This window comes from Cydia fagiglandana, chromosome 24, assembly GCF_963556715.1.
Source record: "Cydia fagiglandana chromosome 24, ilCydFagi1.1, whole genome shotgun sequence".
In the NCBI taxonomy this organism is placed as follows: domain Eukaryota; kingdom Metazoa; phylum Arthropoda; class Insecta; order Lepidoptera; family Tortricidae; genus Cydia; species Cydia fagiglandana.
Window position 1 is genome coordinate 7761809 of NC_085955.1, and position 24203 is coordinate 7786011.

At 41.6% G+C, this 24203-nt stretch overlaps 1 protein-coding gene across 1 annotated transcript in view; it reads right to left on the reverse strand.

The window, feature by feature from the left end:
- Nucleotides 1-635: 635 nt before the first annotated feature.
- LOC134676444 (ATP synthase subunit beta, mitochondrial-like) overlaps nt 636-24203 on the reverse strand; it is a 31932-nt gene continuing 8364 nt past the window's right edge. The window contains exons 2-13 of the mRNA XM_063534841.1: nt 17391-18144; nt 15261-15338; nt 13970-14152; nt 12777-12914; nt 10629-10726; nt 6587-6685; nt 5773-5931; nt 4704-4826; nt 4132-4344; nt 2805-2924; nt 2235-2306; nt 636-877 (exon numbers count right to left, since the gene is read on the reverse strand). Of these exons, the coding sequence (XP_063390911.1) occupies nt 773-877; nt 2235-2306; nt 2805-2924; nt 4132-4344; nt 4704-4826; nt 5773-5931; nt 6587-6685; nt 10629-10726; nt 12777-12914; nt 13970-14152; nt 15261-15338; nt 17391-18096 (2094 nt within the window). The 5' untranslated portion in view covers nt 18097-18144 and the 3' untranslated portion in view covers nt 636-772. The remainder of the gene's footprint in view (nt 878-2234; nt 2307-2804; nt 2925-4131; nt 4345-4703; nt 4827-5772; nt 5932-6586; nt 6686-10628; nt 10727-12776; nt 12915-13969; nt 14153-15260; nt 15339-17390; nt 18145-24203) is intronic.

A 24203-nucleotide genomic window follows, 5' to 3' on the forward strand; every position in this document is an offset into this window, starting at 1 on the left:
TAAATTATTTTACACCATGCCAGGTGTGTCTCACTCCGCGATTTCGTCGCTTTGCTACAGGTAGCTAAAAGTACATCCGTTCGGCCTCAATTTTGGGGTTTGCCATAAGCCGCGCGTGGCGCTGTCGCCACCTAGCGGCCATATCTGTGCTGATCGTAACAGACGCGTTTTGTTAGAGAGTGAGCCTTCTGTACTTAGTACTATTATTTATTCTGTGACCATGCATGGAATGAAGCACCAGAATAAAACTATAAAGAGTAGGTAATTTGAATGTGTCGTCATATAGCTACTAGTGTTTCACATAAATTCCATAGTAGCAAAATCGTTTTGACAGTTCGAAAAAAGAAACTGATTTGACTAGCAGTCAAATACCCTACTGTCATAGAGGTACAATAATATAGAGATGAAACGGGGGAGGGGCCAAACGACCGAACGAGATGCACTTATGGAACTTTCAGTAGGAGTAGCAGAGAAAGCGGTATTATTGCTTGTCCTTGTCACAGTCTCACTTTTTGTTTGTTCCCCACCATAAATTTAGTATGGATTATGGTGGGCAACAAATGAATTCGACCAATCACAGTGTCGCATTTGCGTATGTTTTGTCCCTCACGGACACACGCGTACCTATACCACTTCTATACGATCCTTCCTTCCTCCTATGCCTATTGTGTAAGGTTTTCGGGAGAGGGGTAAGCTCTTAAAGGCGACTCCGGTTATTAAATGCTCTAAGTCTTACAAACTATATAAACAAAACAGCGCCATCTGTCGGCCGCTAGACGCTCTTGGCGAGCTCCTGCGACTTGGCGATCACGTCCTCGATGGTGCCGACCATGTAGAAAGCTGCCTCCGGTATGTGGTCGAGCTCTCCCCTCAGGATCTGTGATACAATAAAATATTCTGGGACAATCTTACTAAAATCGACCTTAGCCCCACAGTAATAAGGGTGTGGGTACTAGACAACGATATACACAATGTATATTAACTAAAACCTCTTATAGAGGACCGTATTTTCAGGCTTTAGGTTAGGTTTGGTTCATGTCGTCTCGGATATGGGTGAGTATGGTATCGATGCATTTAGTGCAATGCCCTGAACACAAATATAATATGAGATGACAAGCGCGAAAGTGGTGGGGTTGTTGCTGTGATGTCATAAAGTCTGCAGTACAAAGTTTTTTTTATCTAGACACGCGGTAGCGTGTCCAGCCAAGTTCAAAGAAAAAGGAACTGGCGACGCAGCAACCGTGTGTAATATTACACGAACCATTTCGAGCTACTTTTGACCCCTTCACAACTTGAAACCTACTTTACCTACACAAATGAAATTTGGCACATGTATTCAAACTCCTTAGCTTGTCCAAAATACAAAATTTCATATACATAGCTCATATAGTTATTGATAAATCAACGTGTAAAAACCGGCATTTTTGTGACTGACATATAGATCAAAAACCTAACCCACTTCCAGATGACCTAGAAACTTGAAATTTGGCATCAAGGTAGACTATTAGGTGTATAAAGAGGAAAAAAATCCGAAAACTGGAAATTATTGATATTTCGATGAAAAAAAAAATTAATACATATAGACCAAAAACCTAACCCACTTCTTATATGACTTAGAAACTTGATATTTGGCTTGAAGGTAGACTATTATGTGTATATAAAGGGAAAAATCTGAAACCTGGAAATTATTGATATTTCGATGGAAAAATAATAACATTTTTTTTTTGTTGAAAATTTTACAGAAAGTATACAGCATTTAGTACCTTAATCTAATGTTTCGCCAAACTGTGAGACAGTTTGTTGGCGGTAACCAAAAACCTAACCTACTTCTAGATGACTTAGAAACTTGATATTTGGCATCAAGGTAGATTATTAGGCGTATACAAAAGAAAAAATCTGAAAACTGAAACTTTTTGACAATTGACCGCGCGTTAGCGAGGATCTTCTTTTCAGCTTAGGCAAACTGCTTTCATGATGAATAGAATACTTACTATTCCACCCTCAAACGGTTCCTTTAGCCAGTTGAGGGTAGATGAAAACATTACATGATCAAATAAAGTAGGTTAAAGTCAGGTCGTCCAGTGACTGATCTAGGCGATTTTGTATTTGGTTGGTTAACCAATAAATTAAACTAGTCGAAAATGTACAAATTGTTTGTTTACTTTTATTTAAATACCTAAAGATACAGACTATATATAGATATAGATGTAGAACTCAGATTTTGTTAAACTTACGCTCTTAAATCCCTTGATCGTGTCCTCTAACTTCACCAGCTTGCCAATATGCCCCGTGAATACCTCGGCCACCTGTCAAATAATAAAATAATAATTAAATTACGATATTGGGATAATTTCTTACAGGATATACCCAAACGGAGTAGCCATTAACCCTTTACCAGGCTGACATTTCAAAAATGACAATCGAATGTCAGTGTTACTCATCGAAAATAGAACACATGTTTGAAGTGCCGCATACATGTGGGAATAACCCTTAGCCTGGTAAAGGGTTAACAGGCGTTACCCTCTGTCGAAATTAGGCGGCCAATCATCATACACACACACACTCCCTCTCTCTCTCACACACACACACACACACACACGACTTATAGCTCTGTGTAGTGATATGGACCTGGAAGGGCTGGGACAGGAATCGCTGGATCTTGCGCGCGCGCGCCAAAGTCAGCTTGTCGTCCTCACACACACACACACACACACACACACACACGCACACGCACACGCACACGCACACGCACACACACACACACACACACACACGACTTATAGCTCTGTGTAGTGGATATGGACCTGGAAGGGCTGGGACAGGAACCGCTGGATCTTGCGCGCGCGCGCCACAGTCAGCTTGTCGTCTTCCGACAGCTCGTCCATGCCCAGGATGGCGATGATGTCCTGCAGAGACTTGTAGTCCTGTGAATCAGAGTCAGAATTTGACGACCGGTCTGGCCTAGTGGGTAGTGACCCTGACTGCGAAGCCGATGGTCCTGGGTTCGAATCCCAGTAAGGGCATTTATTTGTATGATGATACAGATATTTGTACCTGAGTCATGGGTGTTTTCTATGTATTTAAGTATTTGTATATTATATATATCGTTGTCTGAGTACCCACAATACAAGCCTTCTTGAGCTTACAGTGGGACTTAGTCAGTCTGTGTAAGAATGTCCTATAATATTTATTTATAAATTTTAGAAGAATGGCCGTGATTACGATAGCTAGCTGCCGTGCCGATTAATCAGTGGTGGATTTGCCTTAAGGCCCAGTATAGGCCTGGGCCTAGAGCGGCAAGTCATTAGGGGTGGCAGCAAGACGACAGTCTGTAGATGGATGCTGAGAAAGGGGCGGCTATTAGTTACTACAGGCTCTGGGGCCTAGGGCGGCCAAGACTGCCAAATCCGCCACTATCGAGTATAACAAATACAGCGGGCACAGCCGTACCTCTTATTATTTGAAGACATTCAGGGCTTTTCGACTCCCCTTTACAATATGGATAAATAAGGCTGGCTGTGCTTGCTGGGATTAACTACTTAGCAGCTTTGCTTGTTTTTCAGTACAGAGGAAGAATGAAGTCAAATGAAACATTTATAAACAGCAGAGATTATAACGTCACCATTCTCCAAGACAGATGGACGCTACAGAAGTTTCTAAGAACAGCTTCGGGCTCTAAAATTGTTACGTGGTTCTACAAAACTCTCATAAAATGAGCATTCGTACAGCCAATAAAATCTGATGTTCATTCATTGCACGATAATGACAATACCGATATCTAAACTCTATGCTAGATTAGAATTTCAGGATTGGATTTCTTAGATCTCGGCCTGTAAGGTCTAGAATATCTCAGACCTGTAATATCTTCTGTGGGCGAACGTGGTCGCTAGCGCAGCGCTGGGCCATCGTGTAGAGCCATTAAGTACTTGTAATATCTTCTGCACGCCGCGCGCCACTCCGTAATGCTCGGCGCCGATGATGTTGGGGTCCATGACGCGGGAGGTAGAGTCGAGCGGGTCCAAGGCGGGGTACACGCCCAGCTCGGCGATGGCGCGCGACAGCACCGTCGTGGCGTCGAGGTGGGCGAGCGTGGTCGCTGGCGCTGGGCCATCGTGTACAGCCATTAAATACCTGTAATATCTTCTGCACGCCGCGCGCCACTCCGTAATGCTCGGCGCCGATGATGTTGGGGTCCATGACGCGGGAAGTGGAGTCGAGCGGGTCCACGGCGGGGTACACGCCCAGCTCGGCGATGGCGCGCGACAGTACGGTCGTGGCGTCGAGGTGGGCGAACGTGGTCGCTGGCGCTGGGTCCGTCAGGTCGTCCGCTGGCACGTATACAGCCTGGAATTTGTTTTCTTTTTTTACTAGCGACCTACCCCGGCTCCGCACGAATTAACAAATTATACACCCAAACCTCCTTCCTCAAGAATCACTCTATTGATAGGTGGGTGGTGTTTAGCAAAATTGAGTCATCCCACATCCATTTTGCAATAAAATGTCAACTTTAAGCGTCAATTTTTTGAGTTGACATCCTGTTGAAAAATTAATGTGGGTTGACACATTATTAAGTAAATATTATCAGCATTCAGCACAACACTATTAAGTAAATATTATCAGCATTCAGGTGAAAACCGCATGAAAATCCGTTCAGTAGTTTTTGAGTTTATCGCGAACATATATTTAAACAAACACACAAATACCTGCACGCTGGTGATAGACCCCGCCTTAGTTGTGGTGATACGCTCTTGCATGGTGCCCATGTCGGTAGCTAGAGTCGGCTGGTAGCCCACAGCAGACGGAATACGGCCCAGAAGCGCCGATACCTGGCAATAAATAATATTTACAGTAAAATATTTATTTCATAATTAAAATAATACATATGAACTAAACCCGGGACCCGGGTATGTCCTTAAAGTACGTCCAGGACCCGGGTATGTCCTTAAACCACGTCCAAAACCACCGGTGGACGGGCAGCAGCGTCCCTCAAATTCGGTGTACTCGACTGCGATCGCCAACCCGCGTGCCAAGCGTCGCGATTATGGCATTCACCCCCCATAAGGGGGAGGCCTATGTTCAGCAGTGGACGTCTTATGGCTGAGATGGTGATGATGATGATTTGAACTAAACATAAAACCAATTAAAAACTAAACTTAAACATAAATATAAACTAAGTAAGTATAAAAGAATGCCTACTGAAGCCCGTCCCGGGCTGCCTCCGACGCAAAGATGCCCATCACGCTCTCTGCGTTGCCGCGTTGGACAACCTTTGCATCAGGAAGAACCCGGAGCGGGGGTCAAGGCCCCTTTCAAGCAGGCGACGACCCAGCTCCCGGAGTAAGGACTTAAATTACCCTTAGCGCACCAGCAGTAGAATTTTATTTTATTTGAAAAATGTTTACATGACCTTACAGACAGATCCATTGCGTCATGAAACTTAACATTAACATATACCAAACAGGTACATATAACCGTGTATTACAAAAAAAAACATACAACCGAATTGATAACCTCCTTCTTTGAGATTTGGAAGTCGGTTAAAAATAACAATGGGGGCCTATACCACGAAACTTACAATTACAATTTGCAAGTGATAAGTTACAAATATCGTTACAATTATCGGCCTGAGTGAAACGGAAGATGTTGTCTATGAAGAGCAGCACGTCCTGTCCCTCTTTGTCGGTGCAGTGCTCCGCGAGCGTCAGTCCGGTGATGGCGACACCAGCGCCACCTGTCGACCTAGTCAACACACGGGACACGTCACAACCTTACCTCGGAGCCGGCCTGAGTGAAACGGAAGATGTTGTCTATGAACAGCAGCACGTCCTGTCCCTCTTTGTCGCGGAAGTGCTCCGCGAGCGTCAGTCCGGTGAGGGCGACGCGTGCGCGTGCGCCGGGCGGCTCGTTCATCTGGCCGTACACCAGCGCCACCTGTCGACCACATAATGTAACATCTGTGTGGTAATTGTATAGGCAGCATAGGCTGGTTCGGATACAATGCTGATGGTGGTGGTAACGTTGCAGAACGCATCTTTAAAAAAAACCGGGCAAGTGCGAGTCAGACTCGCGCACGAAGGGTTCCGTACCATAATGCAAAAAAAACTGAAAAAAACGGTCACCCATCCAAGTACTGACCACGCCCGACGTTGCTTAACTTTGGTCAAAAATCACGTTTGTTGTATGGTTGGGAGCCCCATTTAAATCTTTATTTTATTCTGTTTTTAGTATTTGTTGTTATAGCGGCAACAGAAATACATCATCTGTGAAAATTTCAACTGTTCGTGAGATATAGCCTGGTGACAGATAGACGGACGGAACCCTAAAAATGTAATATGTCAAATGGCGGCCACGCAGCAGTACTGATAATTCCGCTACTCGATGCTAGATGTCGACATTATCGACTATAATAATAGTTATTTTGGTACTAAAACTGATGTATGAAGTGAGCACTGTATTTTTAAATGTGAGCACTCTATGTAGGTATATGGCGCAGTCAGTAGGAACTCCAGATGTCAAATTGTTTGTAGAAACTGAAACCGACATCGCACCTTACGACGTTTTATATTGTATGTATTATACTTTATACCTTCGACGTCTTGTAGTCTTCCTTGATGACCCCGCCCACTTTCATCTCGTTGTAGAGGTCGTTGCCCTCTCGAGTGCGCTCCCCCACGCCGGCGAACACCTGCCGACACAAATGACAATCGATAAACATCCCTGCGACCCTAGAAGGATCCTATAGAAGTGGTATACGCGTGCCTTCGTGATCCGTGAGGGAAACAACATAAGCAATGTGACACTTTGATTGGTAGAATTATAGACATGTAACTTCGTATAAGATGAATAAAGTCTAAGGTAAAAACGTGCCTCGGAAATTAAGAAAAAGTCATTCTCAGATAGATGCCGCACACACCTTTATCACCAATCCTCGGCTAGATGGCGTTGACGACACCGTTTGATATTTAACAATTTTAACACATAGATATCAGTGAATGAACATGGATCAAAATGATATAAAAATAATAAACTCATTTCCATCCATATAATAAGATTTTTTGATAATTTTATACGTTTTCATTTGAGTTTTAGTCGTGTGTCGATAGATGGCGGTAAATGTACTGTAACTACAAAATTTACAATGACAGGACCCCTCTATACTATTCTTTTTGGTAGAATTTATTTGTTGCCCACCATAGTCCGTACTAAATTTATGGTGGAGAACTAAAAATATGTGAGACTGTGACAAGGACAAACATTAATAGCGCTTTCGCTGCTACTGCTACTGAAAGATACATAAGACTATCCCGTTCTGTCAGTTATCCCCACCACTCATGCCCAATCAGTTTAATACTAGATTCATGGCTGCGACTCTGCGACGCACACAACGCACGTAGGTAGATACTAGATATAGTAGATATACAGCAAGTAGGTAGCCGATCTTAAATATACAGTATATAAGTATACTGTCTAAGTATACTTATATACTGTATAAGTATAGTGTATAGTCTTAAATATAAGTACCAAATAGTTATATTATAGTGCATAAAAAATATTATCGAGTGGTCCCTTCTGGTATCGTCTTGGGTCGTCCCATTCGTTTTTCGTCAAGTTCTTATATTAGTCCTATTCTGCTTTCGTCATTCATTCTACATTGAAAGCCTACGACGATATTGTGATGAATGTAGAATGGGTGACGAAAGCAGAATAGGACTAATTTAAGAACTTGACGAAAAACGAATGGGACGACCGAAGACGATACCTCCCTTCTCACTTCACTACACCTTAATATAAAACAAAGTGTATATTTGCGATAAACTCAAAAACTACCCGCATGCACTGAACGGATTTTCAATGCATTTTTCAACTATATTACCAGTAGAGTGATTCTTAAAGATCTCAAAGTTCTGGAACGGTATCAAAAAACTCAACCCCAAACAAAGCTTGCCTGTTAGTGTGGACGGTCTGCAGGAGCCCAAGCTCATAGCCGACATGTTTGCTGGTAGGTTCAAGGTCGACCCGCTGCCTGCGGCGGCGCAAACGGATACAGTGATCTCGGGAACGGAAGGCTCAGTTCGGTTTACCCCCCAGGATGTTAAAAAAGCAGTTGCACAAATGACAAGGGGTAAATCGCCTGGGCATGATGGACTTAGTTTGGAACACGTGCAGTATGCTGGCGATGTTATTTATGGCAAATTATGTGCGTTATACTGCATGTGCGTCAAACATACCTATTTACCGCCTGAGATGATGAAGACCGTTGTGGTGCCAGTTGCTAAAAACAAAACGGGTAACCTGGGATCTGCCAGCAATTATAGGCCCATTTCATTGGGTACAATACTGGGCAAAATTCTGGAGCGACTTATACAGCCTGCACTGGTGAGTAATTTAGATATCAATGATGCACAGTTTGGTTTTCGTACCGGGCTCTCAACAGACGCGGCGATTTTAAGCCTAAAACACAGTGTGAATTACTACGTGGACCGGGAAACATCTGTTTATGCGTGTTTCCTGGACCTAAGTAAAGCATTTGATCTGGTGAATTATAATATTCTCTGGAACAAATTGCTCGACACTAAGGTACCTAAACCTATCGTCGGGCTGTTGAGATACTGGTACGGGAACCAAACTAACTGCGTTAGGTGGGGCGACGCGACGTCTAGTGACTATAGACTAGACTGCGGTGTACGTCAGGGTGGTTTGACCTCTCCGGACCTCTTTAACCTCTATGTGAATGAGCTGATAGTCGAACTGAGCAGCGCCAGGATCGGCTGTCATATCGGGGATGTTTGTCTAAACAATCTCAGCTATGCGGACGATATGGTGCTGCTGAGCCCGTCTATCAGTGGTCTTCAGACGCTACTCTCGATCTGTGAACGGTATGCGGCGGCTCATGGTCTAAAATATAACGTTCAGAAGACCGAGATGATGGTCTTTAGGGCTGGCAGAGGTCCGGACAGGATACCTAAACTAGTTCTGAATGGCTCACCGGTGCAGGTAGTGAAAAAGTTTAAATACCTTGGACACGTCTTGTGCAGTGACTTAAAAGATGACCTTGACATGGAACGAGAAAGACGAGCTCTGTCCATCAGGTGTAACATGCTCGCGCGCAAATTTGCGAGGTGTACAAATGATGTCAAAGTGACTCTGTTCAGAGCATTTTGTCAGTGTTTGTATACCTGTCAACTTTGGGTTAACTTCAGTAGAAAAGCATTTTCAACTCTGCGGGTTCAATACAATGACGCTTTCCGCATTCTACTGAGGTTACCCAGGTTTTGTAGTGCATCGAGCATGTTCGCAGAGGCAGGGGTGCCCGACTTCTTCGCCATCATCAGAAGTAGGATAGCAGGTTTCTGGGAGAGATTGAGAAACTCAGACAATCTAATACTTAAGACCGTCTCCGAGAGCCTGTACAGCCCCATTTTCCGATACTGGTCATCCGTTCACCACTGCGAGAACAAAAAGTGACAGTACCTAGAGTACAATATTGTAAATTAATATAAAAGTAATATAAGACTAGTCATGTGGCGACTGAAGCAACTCTTAGTTTAAGTTTTTAGTTTATATTAAGTTTAGCATAATTTTTATATGGACATGTGTCTGAAATAAAGTGATTTTTTTTTTTTTTTTTTTAAAGAAGGTTTAGGTATATAATTTGTTAAGGTTTTGTGTCACCCGTGCGAAGCCGGGGCGGGTCGCTAGTAAAGAATAAGAACCTCTGAGAGTCTAGTCAAGATGACAGTCGTACGTCGACAAACACCACACGAAAATTAAAAAAAATATGACAGATGCTACGAAAAGCAACGGACTATTTTCCATACAATACAAAGTATCGCTTGTCGTTTTTTATCAACGATTTTCATCTAGGCTTGCCCCCTATATATATAGTCTGTATCTTTAGGTATTTAAATAAAAGTAAACAAACTGTACATTCTCGGGTAGTTGTAACATTTATTGGTTAACCAACCAAATGCAAAACCGCCTGGATCAGTCACTGAACGACCTGACTTTAACCTACATTATTTTATCATGTAATGTTTCCATCTACCCTCAACTGGCTTATAAAGCCATTTGAGGGTAGATTTTGTTTACTTTTACTTAAATATCTAAAGATACAGAGTATAGACATAGACAGTAAGATGAATCTGTAAAAAACTAGCCAAGTCTCGATGGAGCTGCTTGTTTATCTCTAAAAAGTAATGAAATCTAGACAAAGTCGTGCCAAGTCTAAGGTTCCTTACTGCGATTTCTTTAAAATTATTATAGTTAATGTTGTGTGACTTGGCCGTTGAAGGGTACACAAGCCCTAACTCTGTACCGAATTTCAGCTCTCTGAGTTTATGGGAAGTACTAGTTCTATTCTGATGATCATGAGTGAGTTTCATAAATGCGAAACTTTGCTTTCGCTTAACTTCGGAACTAAATGACCTACAGACTTGAAATTTTGGATTTTAAGTATGTGATTATAGCTTACTGGATGACCAAAATTTCTGCGTTCTGGTCTTATCCAGAGGTTCTCAAATAGGGGCCTGAAAATGCGGCGAAATGGTTCCAGTAAAGGATGCATGGTACGGCAGTGTTTGCTTCGCGCTCGACTTGGCGGGGGCACTGCCGTGCCCCCCGATACGTACAGAGAAGCCGCCATGCGCCTTGGCCACGTTGTTGATGAGTTCCATGATGAGCACCGTCTTGCCGACGCCGGCGCCGCCGAACAGACCGATTTTACCACCTGCAATATGTACAAGAAGCAGCTTACAATGAATGAACGAATTATTATGACGTTTCTTTAACCCCCCGTATGCTTAGACACGGATCCGTGAGTGGAAATTTAATCTATTGTTTTAAATATCAAGTTCACTTTTTCAATGATCAAATTTGACAGGCCGCATGCCGCATATGAGGGGTTAACCCTTTTCCAGGCCGCATGCAGCAATGTAGAAGGTTTCCCAAAAAAATCCAAATACATTTCAATTAATCCAGCTTAGATGATTCATTTGAAGACAAGTCACGTTTCTCGGAAGTGCAATCTAGTTTGAAACTTAAATCGGAATGCTAAAGTTGTAATTCTGTTGGCGCGTATTTGGTCGATAAATCGTACTATGCCTGGAAAAGGGTTAACATTCATAAATTACGATTAAGTAATTCCCTGTCAATGTCCAGGATGGTTCCATTTTTAGGGTTCCGTAGCCAAATGGCAAAAAAACGGAACCCTTATAGATTCGTCATGTCTGTCTGTCTGTCTGTCTGTCTGTCTGTCTGTCTGTCTGTCTGTCTGTCCGTCCGTATGTCACAGCCACTTTTTTCCGAAACTATAAGCACTATACTGTTGAAACTTGGTAAGTAGATGTATTCTGTGAACCGCATTAAGATATTCATACAAAAATAGAAAAAAAATAGTAAATTTTTAGGGTTCCCCATACATAGAACTGAACCTCAAAAATTTTTTTTTCATCAAACCCATACGTGTATGGATAGGTCTTCAAAAATGATATTGAGGTTTCTACTATCATTTTCTTCTAAACTGAATAGTTTGCGCGAGAGACACTTCCAAAGTGGTAAAATGTGTGTCCCCCCCCCCCCCTGTAACTTCTAAACTAAGAGAATGATAAAACTAAAAAAAAATATATGATGTACATTACCATGCAAACTTCCACCGAAAATTGGTTTGAACAAGATTTGGTAAGTAGTTTTTTTTTAATACGTCATGAACCGTAAACCGCAATTTTATTGTTACATGCTGGTTACGGAACCCTTCATGGGCGAGTCCGACTCGCACTTGGCCGCTTTTATAGAACGTGACAAGCCCACAAGCGTGACGTGGCAGGCACCTTCTGGGCGAGCTCGCTCCATCGTAGGCCACGTCTACACCTCGGCTAGTCTGTGGCCATGAGTAAGCCCATTCATAATAATAAATAAAAAAAGCATGACGTGACGTAAGGCGCAAGTAGGTCAACGACCTTAATGCCGGTGGCGAGGATCTCCTCTTCAACTGACATCTCCGCGAAGGGCGGAGCGACCGGAACGTCCGCGTGTAATGGGCGCTATAATCCGATCATTGCGTGTAATGGGCGCTATAGTCGGACTCATTTAAGCGGTCGATCTATAACACATCAGTCTCTATGATGATGATTACCTTTGACGTATGGCGCCAGCAGGTCGACGACCTTAATGCCGGTGGCGAGGATCTCCTGTTCGACTGACTTCTCCACGAAGGGCGGGGCGTCCGCGTGAATGGGCGCTAACACATCAGTCTGTATGATGATGATGATTACCTTTGACGTAAGGCGCCAGTAGGTCGACGACCTTAATGCCGGTGGCGAGGATTTCCTGTTCAGCTGACATCTCCACGAAGGGCGGGGAGTTATAGTCCGACCGCTTAAATGAGTCCTCGCCTGCGCGGTACGGGGGCGACGGGGTAGGACGACGAAGGATCGCGGGGAAGGTGCGGGCGGCAGGCGTACGGCGAGGACTCATTTAAGCGGTCGATCTATAACACATCTGTCTCTATGATGATGATTACCTTTGACGTATGGCGCCAGCAGGTCGACGACCTTAATGCCGGTGGCGAGGATCTCCTGTTCGACTGACTTCTCCGCGAAGGGCGGGGCGTTATAGTCCGACCGCTTAAATGAGTCCTCGCCTGCGCGGTACGGGGGTGACGGGGTAGGACGACTAAGGATCGCGGGGAAGGTGCGGGCGGCAGGCGTACGGCGAGGACTCATTTAAGCGGTCGATCTATAACACTGTCTGTCTGATGATGTCTCTATGATGATGATTACCTTTGACGTATGGCGCGAGTAGATCGACGACCTTAATGCCGGTGGCGAGGATCTCCTGTTCGACTGACATCTCGACGAAGGGCGGGGCGTCCGCGTGAATGGGCGCGAACACGTCCGTGTCTATGGGGCCTCGCTCATCTGTAACAAGATTGTATTCACTCGTGGTCTGGGCCCCTATTTCTCGAACGGTATTAGGCTAATATTATTAGTCCATAAACTGTCATATCGTATGGGTTTCCATGACAACACACTAATAATATTAGTCTAATATTTTTCAAGAAATGGGCCCCTGTAATAAAGTATTATTGTTTCATGGAACAGATAGAGTCTGATAAAAACACCCTGGTCTGGCCTTGAAGATTTTTGTGATAAACGGGGAATTAATCATACATTCATCCAGAAGCACAAGTACGTCCTGGTAAATTCGCAGAAGTACTGGAATGATATCTTTCTGTCGAGTTTTTAAGTCCCTCATACAGGCACAGAATACTACCGTACAGAAAAGGCGACACTTTCTACAAAACCGAAGTTTGACAGCGATTCAGGGACGAATCATGCTATTCCTTTCTAATGTATGGCAATATCCCTTTCGGCTCTTTAGGGTTGCCAAAATTCAAGTCATTATCTTATGTGGTCGTGCACGCAAAAGGACGCCAAGTAGTGCCAACCCTAAAATAATTGCTCGGAGCAATGCTGAGCCGAGCGGAGACGAGTTTGCCCGAAGTGAGGAGTGTCTCCCCTCTGATATAGGCGGGTCGATCAACTATTTCTCAATGTTATTCTGCCTCATTAGCCAGGAGACAATTAGGTAGTGAGTCATGGCTTGTCCAACAGGTCTCCATCGCCATACAGCGGGGTAACGCTGCTAGTGTGATGGGGACCTTTGGACCCGGCATGGCTCAGAACGGGTTTTAGTTTGTTAAGTTTTATACATACATAATATGTAAAATTGAATAAATATATTTGACCATTAGGTAGTAACATAGTTTCTTAGAAGAGCTGCTGTACCATGTTCTACAAACGTGCTTAGTAGGTCTCATTTTGGAAAGGCCTTTAAAAATTCAAGTTCGGTCCATTTAAATACGAAATAACTAGTATTTTAAGAGTGACACAGGAGGCCGTAACCATGGCAACTAGTGACAAGAAAAAGTTGATTCACCCTACCTAGAGAGATATTAGTCATAGTCACTCACCAATAGGTTCTCCAATGACATTAATAATCCGTCCGAGTGTAGGGGCGCCCACGGGAATGGTGATCGGGGCGCCGGTGTCAATGACCTCTTGTCCGCGGACCAGGCCCTCGGTGCCGTCCATGGCGATGGTCCGGACCGCGTTGTCGCCCAGGTGCTGAGACACTTCAAGGATGAGCCGCGGGGCTGGAGGTGACAAAGCAAATTGGTATGGTTACACCAATGAGAAGTACAGAGGGTTATTGTCATAGATCATGATGGTCCGGACCGCGTTGTCGCCCAGGTGCTGAGACACTTCGAGGATGAGCCGCGGGGCTGGAGGTGACAAAGCAAATTGGCATGGTTACACGCTACCACAGTCATATTTGAATGAGAAATTTGCCTAGCGATGAGAAGCTCCCCATGGGTTTCGGGGGCGATAAATCGATCTAGCTAGGTGTTATCTCTGGAAAATCGCGTATTTTTGAGTTTTTATTAGGGTTCCGTACCCAAAGGGTAAAACGGGACCCTATTACAGACTTCGCTGTCCGTCCGTCCGTCCGTCCGTCCGTCCGTCTGTCCGTCTGTCTGTCACCAGGCTGTATCTCACGAACCGTGATAGCTAGACAGTTAAAATTTTCACAGATGATGTATTTCTGTTGCCGCTATAACAACAAATACTAAAAATACTAAAAACAGAATAAAATAAAGATTTAAGTGGGGCTCCCATACAGCAAACGTGATTTTTGACCAAAGTTAAGCAACGTCGGGCGTGGTCAGTACTTGGATGGGTGACCGTTTTCTTTTTGCATTTTTTTCCGTTTTTTTCTGCTTTATGGTACGGAACCCTTCGTGCGCGAGTCCGACTCGCACTTGCCCGGTTTTTTTGTTATCCGCGTATTAAAGCTCGCTCTTCCAGATATTCCAGTTTCTGAAAACGCGGCGCTATCGGTATGCACGTTGTTTTCGGGTGTGTAATTGTTGTAGTCGGGATGTGGTGTTTGTGTTTTGTGATTGAGAAGTGTAGTATGTGTGTGTGTGTGTGTGTGTGTGTGTGTGTGTGTGTGTGTGTGTGTGTGTGTGTGTGTGTGTGTGTGTGTGTGTGTGTGTGTGTGTGTGTGTGTGTGTAGTGATTTGAAACGGAAGAGATTCAGAAATGAAGGAAAGAACAAATGAGTGATTTCGTTATTAAGTACCGTTGAAGATTTTAAATTGTTAACAATATGGTATTCTATAAAATCTTTGAAGCATTTTATGGTAGCTTCTTTTGTGAGTATGGCCTGTAAGTAACTTATAAGAGGGAGTTCATACTAACTTCTCCCGGGTACTTCAAGAGCGTTCAGAATCAGCGGGAGCCCCTTATCGAACTGCACATCCACAACAGCGCCGATCACTGTAAAACACATTTTATTTAAAATTTGTTTCTCATAAAGTAGGTAAGTACACAACAATTCTCTAACAGTTAATATTCCTCGCCAAACTGCGATTGCAGTTTGTTGGCGAGATAGCGCACATTTTATGAGAGATTCTTATATTTTTTAAATTTTTACGTCTTCATAGGCCTTTCAGTCTATTGCAAACTATACAAACTTTGTCAGGGCGACAACGTTTTTCATGGCTGTATATATATAAGCTTTTGTTTATTGTGCCCTTTTTTGCCACTTTTGTGTCATTTCGAGGCAGGATCGCGAGCCCTTTTCATCTTTACATATTAGGAGAAACTGACGTATAGAGCTACCACTCTCTTTCTTTACTTATATTCAGAGAGCGCAACTTTGGTGCCGATGACGTCATTATGACGTTAAGTCGCATATAGGATGTTTTTTTAAAACAACATTGTAACACCTCAATGATTCTTAATAATGATAATATATATATATAGTAGTGTACCCTATAATGGGCGTGGAACCAGTAATGGGACAAAAAACCACAAATCCTCTAAAATAAGTGTCTAAAAGTAGTTTATAAACACTGCCTGTATATTATCATAAATAAGAGTCCTAGAGCTGTTTCAGTTTGAATTGTTATTAAATTTGGTTGTTTTTTAAGAAATTGGCGTCAACCCAAAAGTTGTCGTGTCACTGAAAAAAAATACCACTACGAATTCTTAACAACTTCGCTAAGAGAGGTGAGTTCATTTATTAAATTTTAATTAATTAATACTTGATGAAAACTAGAATGTGTTTTGTTAATTGCATTTACCATGAGATAAGGTATACCACATACTATGTTGTGACTCCACAGATGTAAAAAAAATAGTGGTATTTTGCCCAATCCCATTATAGGAGCCGTAAAACTGCATACCTCCTATAATGGGACAATTTACATAATGATGCTTGCCATGCCATCATTTCATGTTTAAACTATACAGAAGTAAAATGTAGTTATGCTCAGGAGGTATGCTCGGACTTCGGATAAATTAATATCGTTTTTCCAAACTTTCATTTAACTTGCCCTGTTAGTTAGTGTGAGTCAAATCTTGGTAGCCGAATTTGAGCCACTTTCCGATTGAGTTGAAATATTGTATTCGTAATTAAATATGCAAATCGGATGATAATGCAATATTATGATAACATGGACCAGATCTGATGACCTATTTCAATATTTTATACTGATAGAGCAGTGTCCATTACTGGGGGGCCCATCACTGGAGCGTTGGTGTCCATGACTGGAGAAAAAAAGCATAGTTTTAATTTGTTAAGTACGTGGAAACTCATCGCAGTATCTTATAAACAACACGCCTGAAACATGAAAGACGGATAGGACTTTCATCTTTTAATACGTTAAGCGGTAGACCATTTACATGTATTAGGGAAATATCACAAATACTCCAAATTCCCTCTTAAATGTCCCATGACTGGTTACTGTTACTATATATATAATTGTTTATTTATAAAAATGCTTGGTAATTTACACAAAAATAATGTAAACATTAAAAAACGATACGAAACGATCTCCTTCTCGTTAAATATGCTTTGTTGTTTTTAAATGTTTCTCTATATTGCTTGCTTTTGCTGTTAAATTTTAGTCACATTTTTTCATTTTTTACAATCAGAAAAGGAAATTTCTGCAAATACGGCTGCGAAGACTCCATAGCGACTTCAAACAATAATATTTCGGTTATATTTTATTTACTAATAAAAATATAAGTAAACAGTAATTGATTGTCATTTCCAACAATCTTGTTTTTAACATGACAAAGACAGTTAGTTATGTTTTTATACGTGGCCATTACGTATAAAAACTCTCAACTCAAGTTTCAATATCAGTAAACTAAAGAGGCTAATAAGTTGTTATTTGTTTAAGTATCTATAATCTAGATAACAACACTCTGTATTTAGCTTCACGTCATACGTCTGTCATCGGCACCAAAGTTGCGCTCTCTGCTTATATTACTCTATGTGTGTACTTCTTATAAACAAACTATAAAATATGTGACACTTACCAGCTATGATCCTACCAGTAGCCCCAGCACCTTCAGCTCTCGGCGGCCCTTTGCTTGGAGCCGCTTCTTTCCCACCAGCTGCGGCCGCAGCCTTGGGCGCCTCTCCACCACCCTTCTTGCTCAACCTGACTTCAGACGGCACGAGCACCGACGTCAGAGGCTCAGACCAGCTACACGTAGGCGACAAATCCCCAAACCCGGACGCCACACGGCTGAAAGGATCTGCAATAGCTAGAGTAGGTTCCAGCTCAATGGGATCCTCTATTCTGCAGCCGAAGGTAGACATTGATCGTTCCCACGGAGTTTTCTGAGGAGGCGTTCGATTGAAAGGGCTGTCGCTAGGATTTGCCATACTAGGAGAAGCGACAGGTGTCTCTGATTGTTCTCCTAGATCGCGTGGGAGAATCGGTCGTGTTGTAGGATAATTGTTTGTATCTAGCGGAACTGATCGATAATTCTGATCGGGAACCCCTGTCGCAATGACAGCCGGGCGGTTGGAAGCCGATGTTAAAGGAACACCTTCGAAATCTTGAGCGGTTATGTTAGGGTTTGAAGCGACTGGAACTGGTGGTACAGATGTTGGGTCGAAGTCAGCGTCTATCGCCGTCACGTTCATGGGTCCCATGGGGCCAAGCGTTAGATCCTCGTTGTCGTAGTTGTAGAGGGGAATTTCACGATCGAAGTCTATACGTTCTTCTCCGGCCATGGATTCGAACTTCGTTGGATCATTGTGGATCTGTGGACCCTGTGGACCCTGTGGGCCCTTTGGACTCTGAGGACAATGTAATAGTAACATGTATTTTGAATCGTTATCTACTTTACGTTTTCTTACTTTAATAATAATAACTACATACAAGTAAGTTGTAGGACGTACAGTCAGCAGCAGATATACCTGAGCGGGCAAGGTGTCCAAGAAAACATATACACTTCAATCGTCACAAAAATAAGGACATCTAAGATGTCATTTTCACGTAGGCTTTCAGTTCGTCACAAATACCTTAACTCCTGAGTTTTTCTTTAACACATACACCCTTATTTAATCACAATGACAATGACGGTTAAAAAGTCAGTGGTAACTAAGCAATCAAATTCAAGCTGCTGTCATTAATACCTACACGCACTGCCAATCACGTACGTCAGCAGCCAGGGTGCCACCAGTTGCTAAGCAGTTGTTATTTCAATGGTAACTAAGCATCAACATTTTATCTGTTTAACTTTAAAATAAATACTGTAGCACTACGAATTGACACCTCCTTTCTTAAAGAAGTATTTTATCGTTAAGTGTCTAACTTATTCAATAAATAAGTAGGTTCTACTAGAATGATCGGTTTTTTTTTATTTTAACTGTCATATGCGGCTGTTCTTCCAAACCGTTGATCATATTATATACCTATGTTAATATATTTATTTAGCCCACTTATTGTACTAAAATATACTATACAGGGTGGCCCATTTAGATCGGCCAGTATGGGAAAATCTGATACTATAAGATATACACCGATCTCTTCTTAGGAATCATGTCATCGATTTTAGTAACACGAAAAACTGCATTCATACATTAAAAAAATGTGTACTCAGCTCGGGAATCGAACCCCGAACGTTTTGAAAAATAAAACTAAGTCTATTTCTATTTAGATATCGATTGTGTAGGTCTTAAGCACCCATACAACCATTTCCAGTCGCCGTTACGACGCGGTGTAGACACATCTTGTGTCGACACCGTCTGTTTCGGTCACAATTCCAGTCGCAGAGTCGTCGCCGTGTCGACACAGTTACCAGAAATGGGGAAGGGTCGACACATGACACAAAGTGACATAAAGTGTGGTCGCCGTGTGCACACATTGTTACTAGTTTGCGACTACTTTATGCCAAAATCATTCGTTCATTCGTTCATTTCGTTCCTGTCAAATGGAAACTGTCAGATGGAAAAATAGTTAAATAAAAATAAGTGACATTAATACGCCATCTCTAAAACGGATTACAAGACGTAATTATATATTGTTTGCATTTATATTACAATAGGACTTAAATTATTATGGGGAATTAAATTGCTCGAGTGATTTGATAAACTAAGTGTAATATAATCAACGCGCCACCACATCGTTTTAGTTTAGCCGGAAATGAAATTGTTTACTTCTCAGTGCTTGTGTTCATAAATATATTATTTGATGCATTTTTAGTACTTCGATGCGTATACTATACTTAAATAACAGAAATAACGCTTTACATACTACGAAACTTGTTAATTATGATGTATAAATATGGTTTAAGGCTGAGAAATATTGCAGTCACAAAGTAGTCGCAAATGTTTCGACTTTGTGTCGACTCTGTGTAGACACATGACACGCGCTGTCAAAAGTAATAACAAAGTTACTGGATTTGCAAAATGGCTCCTTGTGTTCATTTGTTTTCAGATATTCTCAAAGTGTAAAAATGACGTGGTCAGAGATGGGACTTAGATTAACTGTTTATTCGACTAATTAATGGAATAAAAAAGTTAATCCTCAAATTTTAATCACGATTAGTTTAGTCGACATAACATAGATTGAAATTGAATTAATCTGAACATTAATCGAATAAATTAACGATTAAATCTCGGTTGGAAGTTGACAGGGGGCCATTTTTGTACGTAAAAATAATAGAAATGTCTTGCATGCAGATGGTAGCCAAACACTTTGTCATAAAAGTCGAGATGGGTGTCGATTTATAGGTTTTAGGGAGTGACGATTTCGAAAATGATGACCATTTTGGAATCCAAAATGGCGGCCATGCACTATGCCATAAAAGTCGTCAGGGGTGTCGTTTTATAGGTTTTAGGAGGCGCAGATTTCAAAAATGATGACCATTTTGGATTCCAAGATGGCGGCCATGCACTATGTCATAAAAGTCGTCATGGATGTCGTTTTATAGGTTTTAGGGGGCCCCGATTTAGAAAATGATGACCATTTTGAAATCCAAAATGGCGGCCATGCACTATGTCATAAAAGTTGTCATGGGTGTCGTTTTATAGGTTTTGGGGGGCGCAGATTTAGAAAATGATGACCATTTTGGATTCCAAAATGGTGGCCATGCACTATGTCATAAAAGTCGTCATGGATGTCGTTTTATAGGTTTTAGGGGGCCCCGCTTTCGAAAATGATGACCATTTTGGAATCCAGAATGGCGGCCATGCACTATGTCATAAAAGTCGTCATGGGTGTCGTTTTATAGGTTTTAGGGGGCGCGGATTTCGAAAACGATGACCATTTTGGATTCCAAGATGGCGTCCATGCACTATGTCATAAAAGTCGTCATGGATGTCGTTTTATAGGTTTTAGGGGACGCAGATTTCGAAAATGATGGCCATTTTGGAATCCAGAATGGCGGCCATGCACTATGTCATAAAAGTCGTCATGGGTGTCGTTTTATAGGTTTTAGGGGGCGCGGATTTCGAAAACGATGACCATTTTGGATTCCAAGATGGCGTCCATGCACTATGTCATAAAAGTCGTCATGGATGTCGTTTTATAGGTTTTAGGGGACGCAGATTTCGAAAATGATGGCCATTTTGGAATCCAAAATGGCGGCCATGCACTATGTCATAAAAGTTGTCATGGGTGTCGTTTTATAGGTTTTAGGGGGCCCTGATTTCGAAAATGATGACCATTTTGGAATCCAAAATGGCGGCCATGCACTGTCATAAAAGTTGTCATGGGTGTCGTTTTATAGGTTTTAGGGGGCCCTGATTTCGAAAATGATGACCATTTTGGAATCCAAAATGGCGGCCATGCAGTATGTCATTAAAGTCGTCATGGCTGTCGTTTTATAGGTTTTAGGGAGCGCAGATTTCGAAAATAATAACTATTTTGGAATCCAAGATGGCGGCCATGCACTATGTTAAAAGTCGACATGGATGTCGTTTTGTTGGTCATGGTCATCATTTTCGAAATCTGCTCTTCCTAACAACTATAAATCAACATCTATGACGGCTTATATGACAAAGTGCACGGCAGACATCTTGGAATCCAAAATGGTCATCATTTTCGAATTCTGCACTCCCTAAAATCTATAAAACGATATCCATGACGACTTTTATGACAAAGTGCACGGCACACATCTTGGATTCCAAACTGGTCATCATTTTCGAAATCGGCACTTCCTAAAATCTATAAAACGATATATATTCATGACGACTTTTATGACAAAATACGTAGCCGTCATCTTGGATTATAAAATGATCATCGTTTTCGAATTCTGCACTCCCTAAAACCTATAAATCGACATCCGTGACGACGCAAGTTATCTTTATTTTCAGATCTAACAAATTGCTACAGAATACAAAGGACAAAAAAAGAAGCGAGGAGGTAATGAAACAAGCAAAAATACAGATGATTCCTCGACGCAATGGGATGCTTCTTAAATTGTGTCCAGATTTTTTTGTCATAAAAGTTTTTATTTTTCACGTATTACTCTCACAAGTTCCGTGACATTTCGACCTTGTAATTTTTTAAGTAAATGTTTTTGCTTATCTGTGAGGATCTCACTAGAATAATATAATCAAGGTATGTTTATATTTGATGATTGAAATAGTAACGCAAAAAAAAATTATATTTGTGTCTTATATTCCTGCCGAAGACTTTTATTTTTCCTTTTCCTTCTACACAAGTTTGGTCAAGTAATAAGAATTTAGGGCTCTCAATTTTATTTTGACTTCTACAACAGTAAAGCTACGAGGCCATGTTTGGTATCGTTTTCGTATAAATTCGCAGTACCAAATTTAGTTATGGTATCACATTGACACCATTCCAAAGTAAAAACATAAAAACTTACTTTCTTTTAAACTCCTCTTCACGCTTAAACTGCTGAACAGTTTTAATTTAAATTTAGTACACATATATTTTGAGTCCCGAGACAGGACATAATAAGTTATCTCAAAATTCATCCTTCAAAAGTGTGAAATGAGGTGTAGGGGGGAATTCAGAATTGACTTCTTGAAGTTAATACTGTTTAAGTTTAGGTTTGAAGTCATGTTTTTTTATCATTTTTAACTAAATCAAAGATGTAGACCATCCCAAATATAATATAAATCGGTTCAGCGGTTATTGATTTCCCGTACAAATTTCCACGCCACTTTTCACACCTTCAAAAGATGATTTCGGTTATAAGATCTATCCTATGTCCTGTTCCGGGACGCAAACTATTTCTATACCAAATTTCAACGAAATCGGTTCAGCGGTTAAGCGTCAAGAGGAGTTTAAAAAAACCGACCAAGTGCGAGTCGGACTCGCGTATTAAGGGTTCCGTACATTAAGTCCGACTCGCGCTTGACTGCACATTTCTAATAGGTTTTCCTGTCATCTATAGGTAAAGAACTATTTTGTGTATTCAGACAGACAGACATACAGACGCACGAGTGATCCTATAAGGATTCCGTTTTTTGCTTTTGAGGTACGGAACCCTAAAAAGATTTTTTTTAATTTTGTGGAATGGTGTCAATGTGATATCTTAAATGGATTCAGCAACCCAGATTTATACGAAAACGATACCATACACGGCCTAGCACCTTCACTGATGTAGATATATCAAGATAAAATTGAGAGCCCTAAATAAACTTTCAAGAGCGGATATCTCAAAAACTATTCAACATATCGAAAAAATTGACCGAATAAACTTGTAACAAATTAAATTAACTTTCATTTTGTATAAGTGGCCATGTCGCTAAGATGCATAGTTTCCGAGATATAATCGAAAAACCGGAAAATGGGACCTTCAAAGCCGCCTCTCTTCCCCCCGCTCAAGGGCTACGGCCGGGGACTTTTGATATGTTCACCTCCTAACTTGTCCAAACCAAGTTACAGAGTCAAAAATTGTGTTCCGAGCATTTCCCTCTACAACTTTTTTGAGCATTCGTTGGCTGACCTAAGTAGCTTATTGCATTTCTTTAAAAACTTTTCTGTAAAAGGTTGACGGGTGTTGGGTGTTTATATGGTTTTGGTCGATTATTATCATTTGCATCGCCCACGATGACTTACTAGAATTACTTACGAGCACACGAGACACTAATAGTAGTTTGACAAACCTTGGTTTTCAAGAGGTATTTTATATTGACATTTGCTGTCACAAATTTGCTGTCAGATTTAGTCGCAAACCGCACGCAAAGTGCACACAAATGTGTCGACACCTTGTTACGGAAAAGTGTACACACGGCGACGACACTTTGTTTCGAAACAATTCTAGACACATTGTGTGGACTCTGTTACGACACATCTGACATTTAGTTACCACTTTGATGATTCTGCGACTGGAATGGTTATATGGGCAATAAATGTTACTATGAAACATGATGTCTGAAATTAATAAAATGCATTGTTTTCATATCCTTTAATTTAATTTAGTCAGTTTTCGAAGAGACCAGCATTTTTAGGGTTCCGTACCCAAAGGGTAAAACGGGACCCTATTACTAAGACTCTGCTGTCCGTCCGTCTGTCCATCCATCCGTCCGTCCGTCCGTCTGTCACCAGGCTGTATCTCAGGAACCGTGATAGCTAGACAGTTGAAATTCTGTTGCCGCTATAATAAGTAACAAGAAATACTAAAACAGAATAAAATAAAGATTTAAGTGGGGCTCCCATACAACAAACGTGATTTTTGAGTAGTAAATATCAAATGGCATTCCGCACAGGAGTAATCTAAGTAACGCCCCCTGCGGGTTCAAACCTACAACGTCCTGATAGAAAGTCGTACATACCTACGCTACATGTGACATTATCTTCAAAAATTATATGTATAAACTAATGCGAAATTAACATAAAACCAGAAGACACAAATTAATAA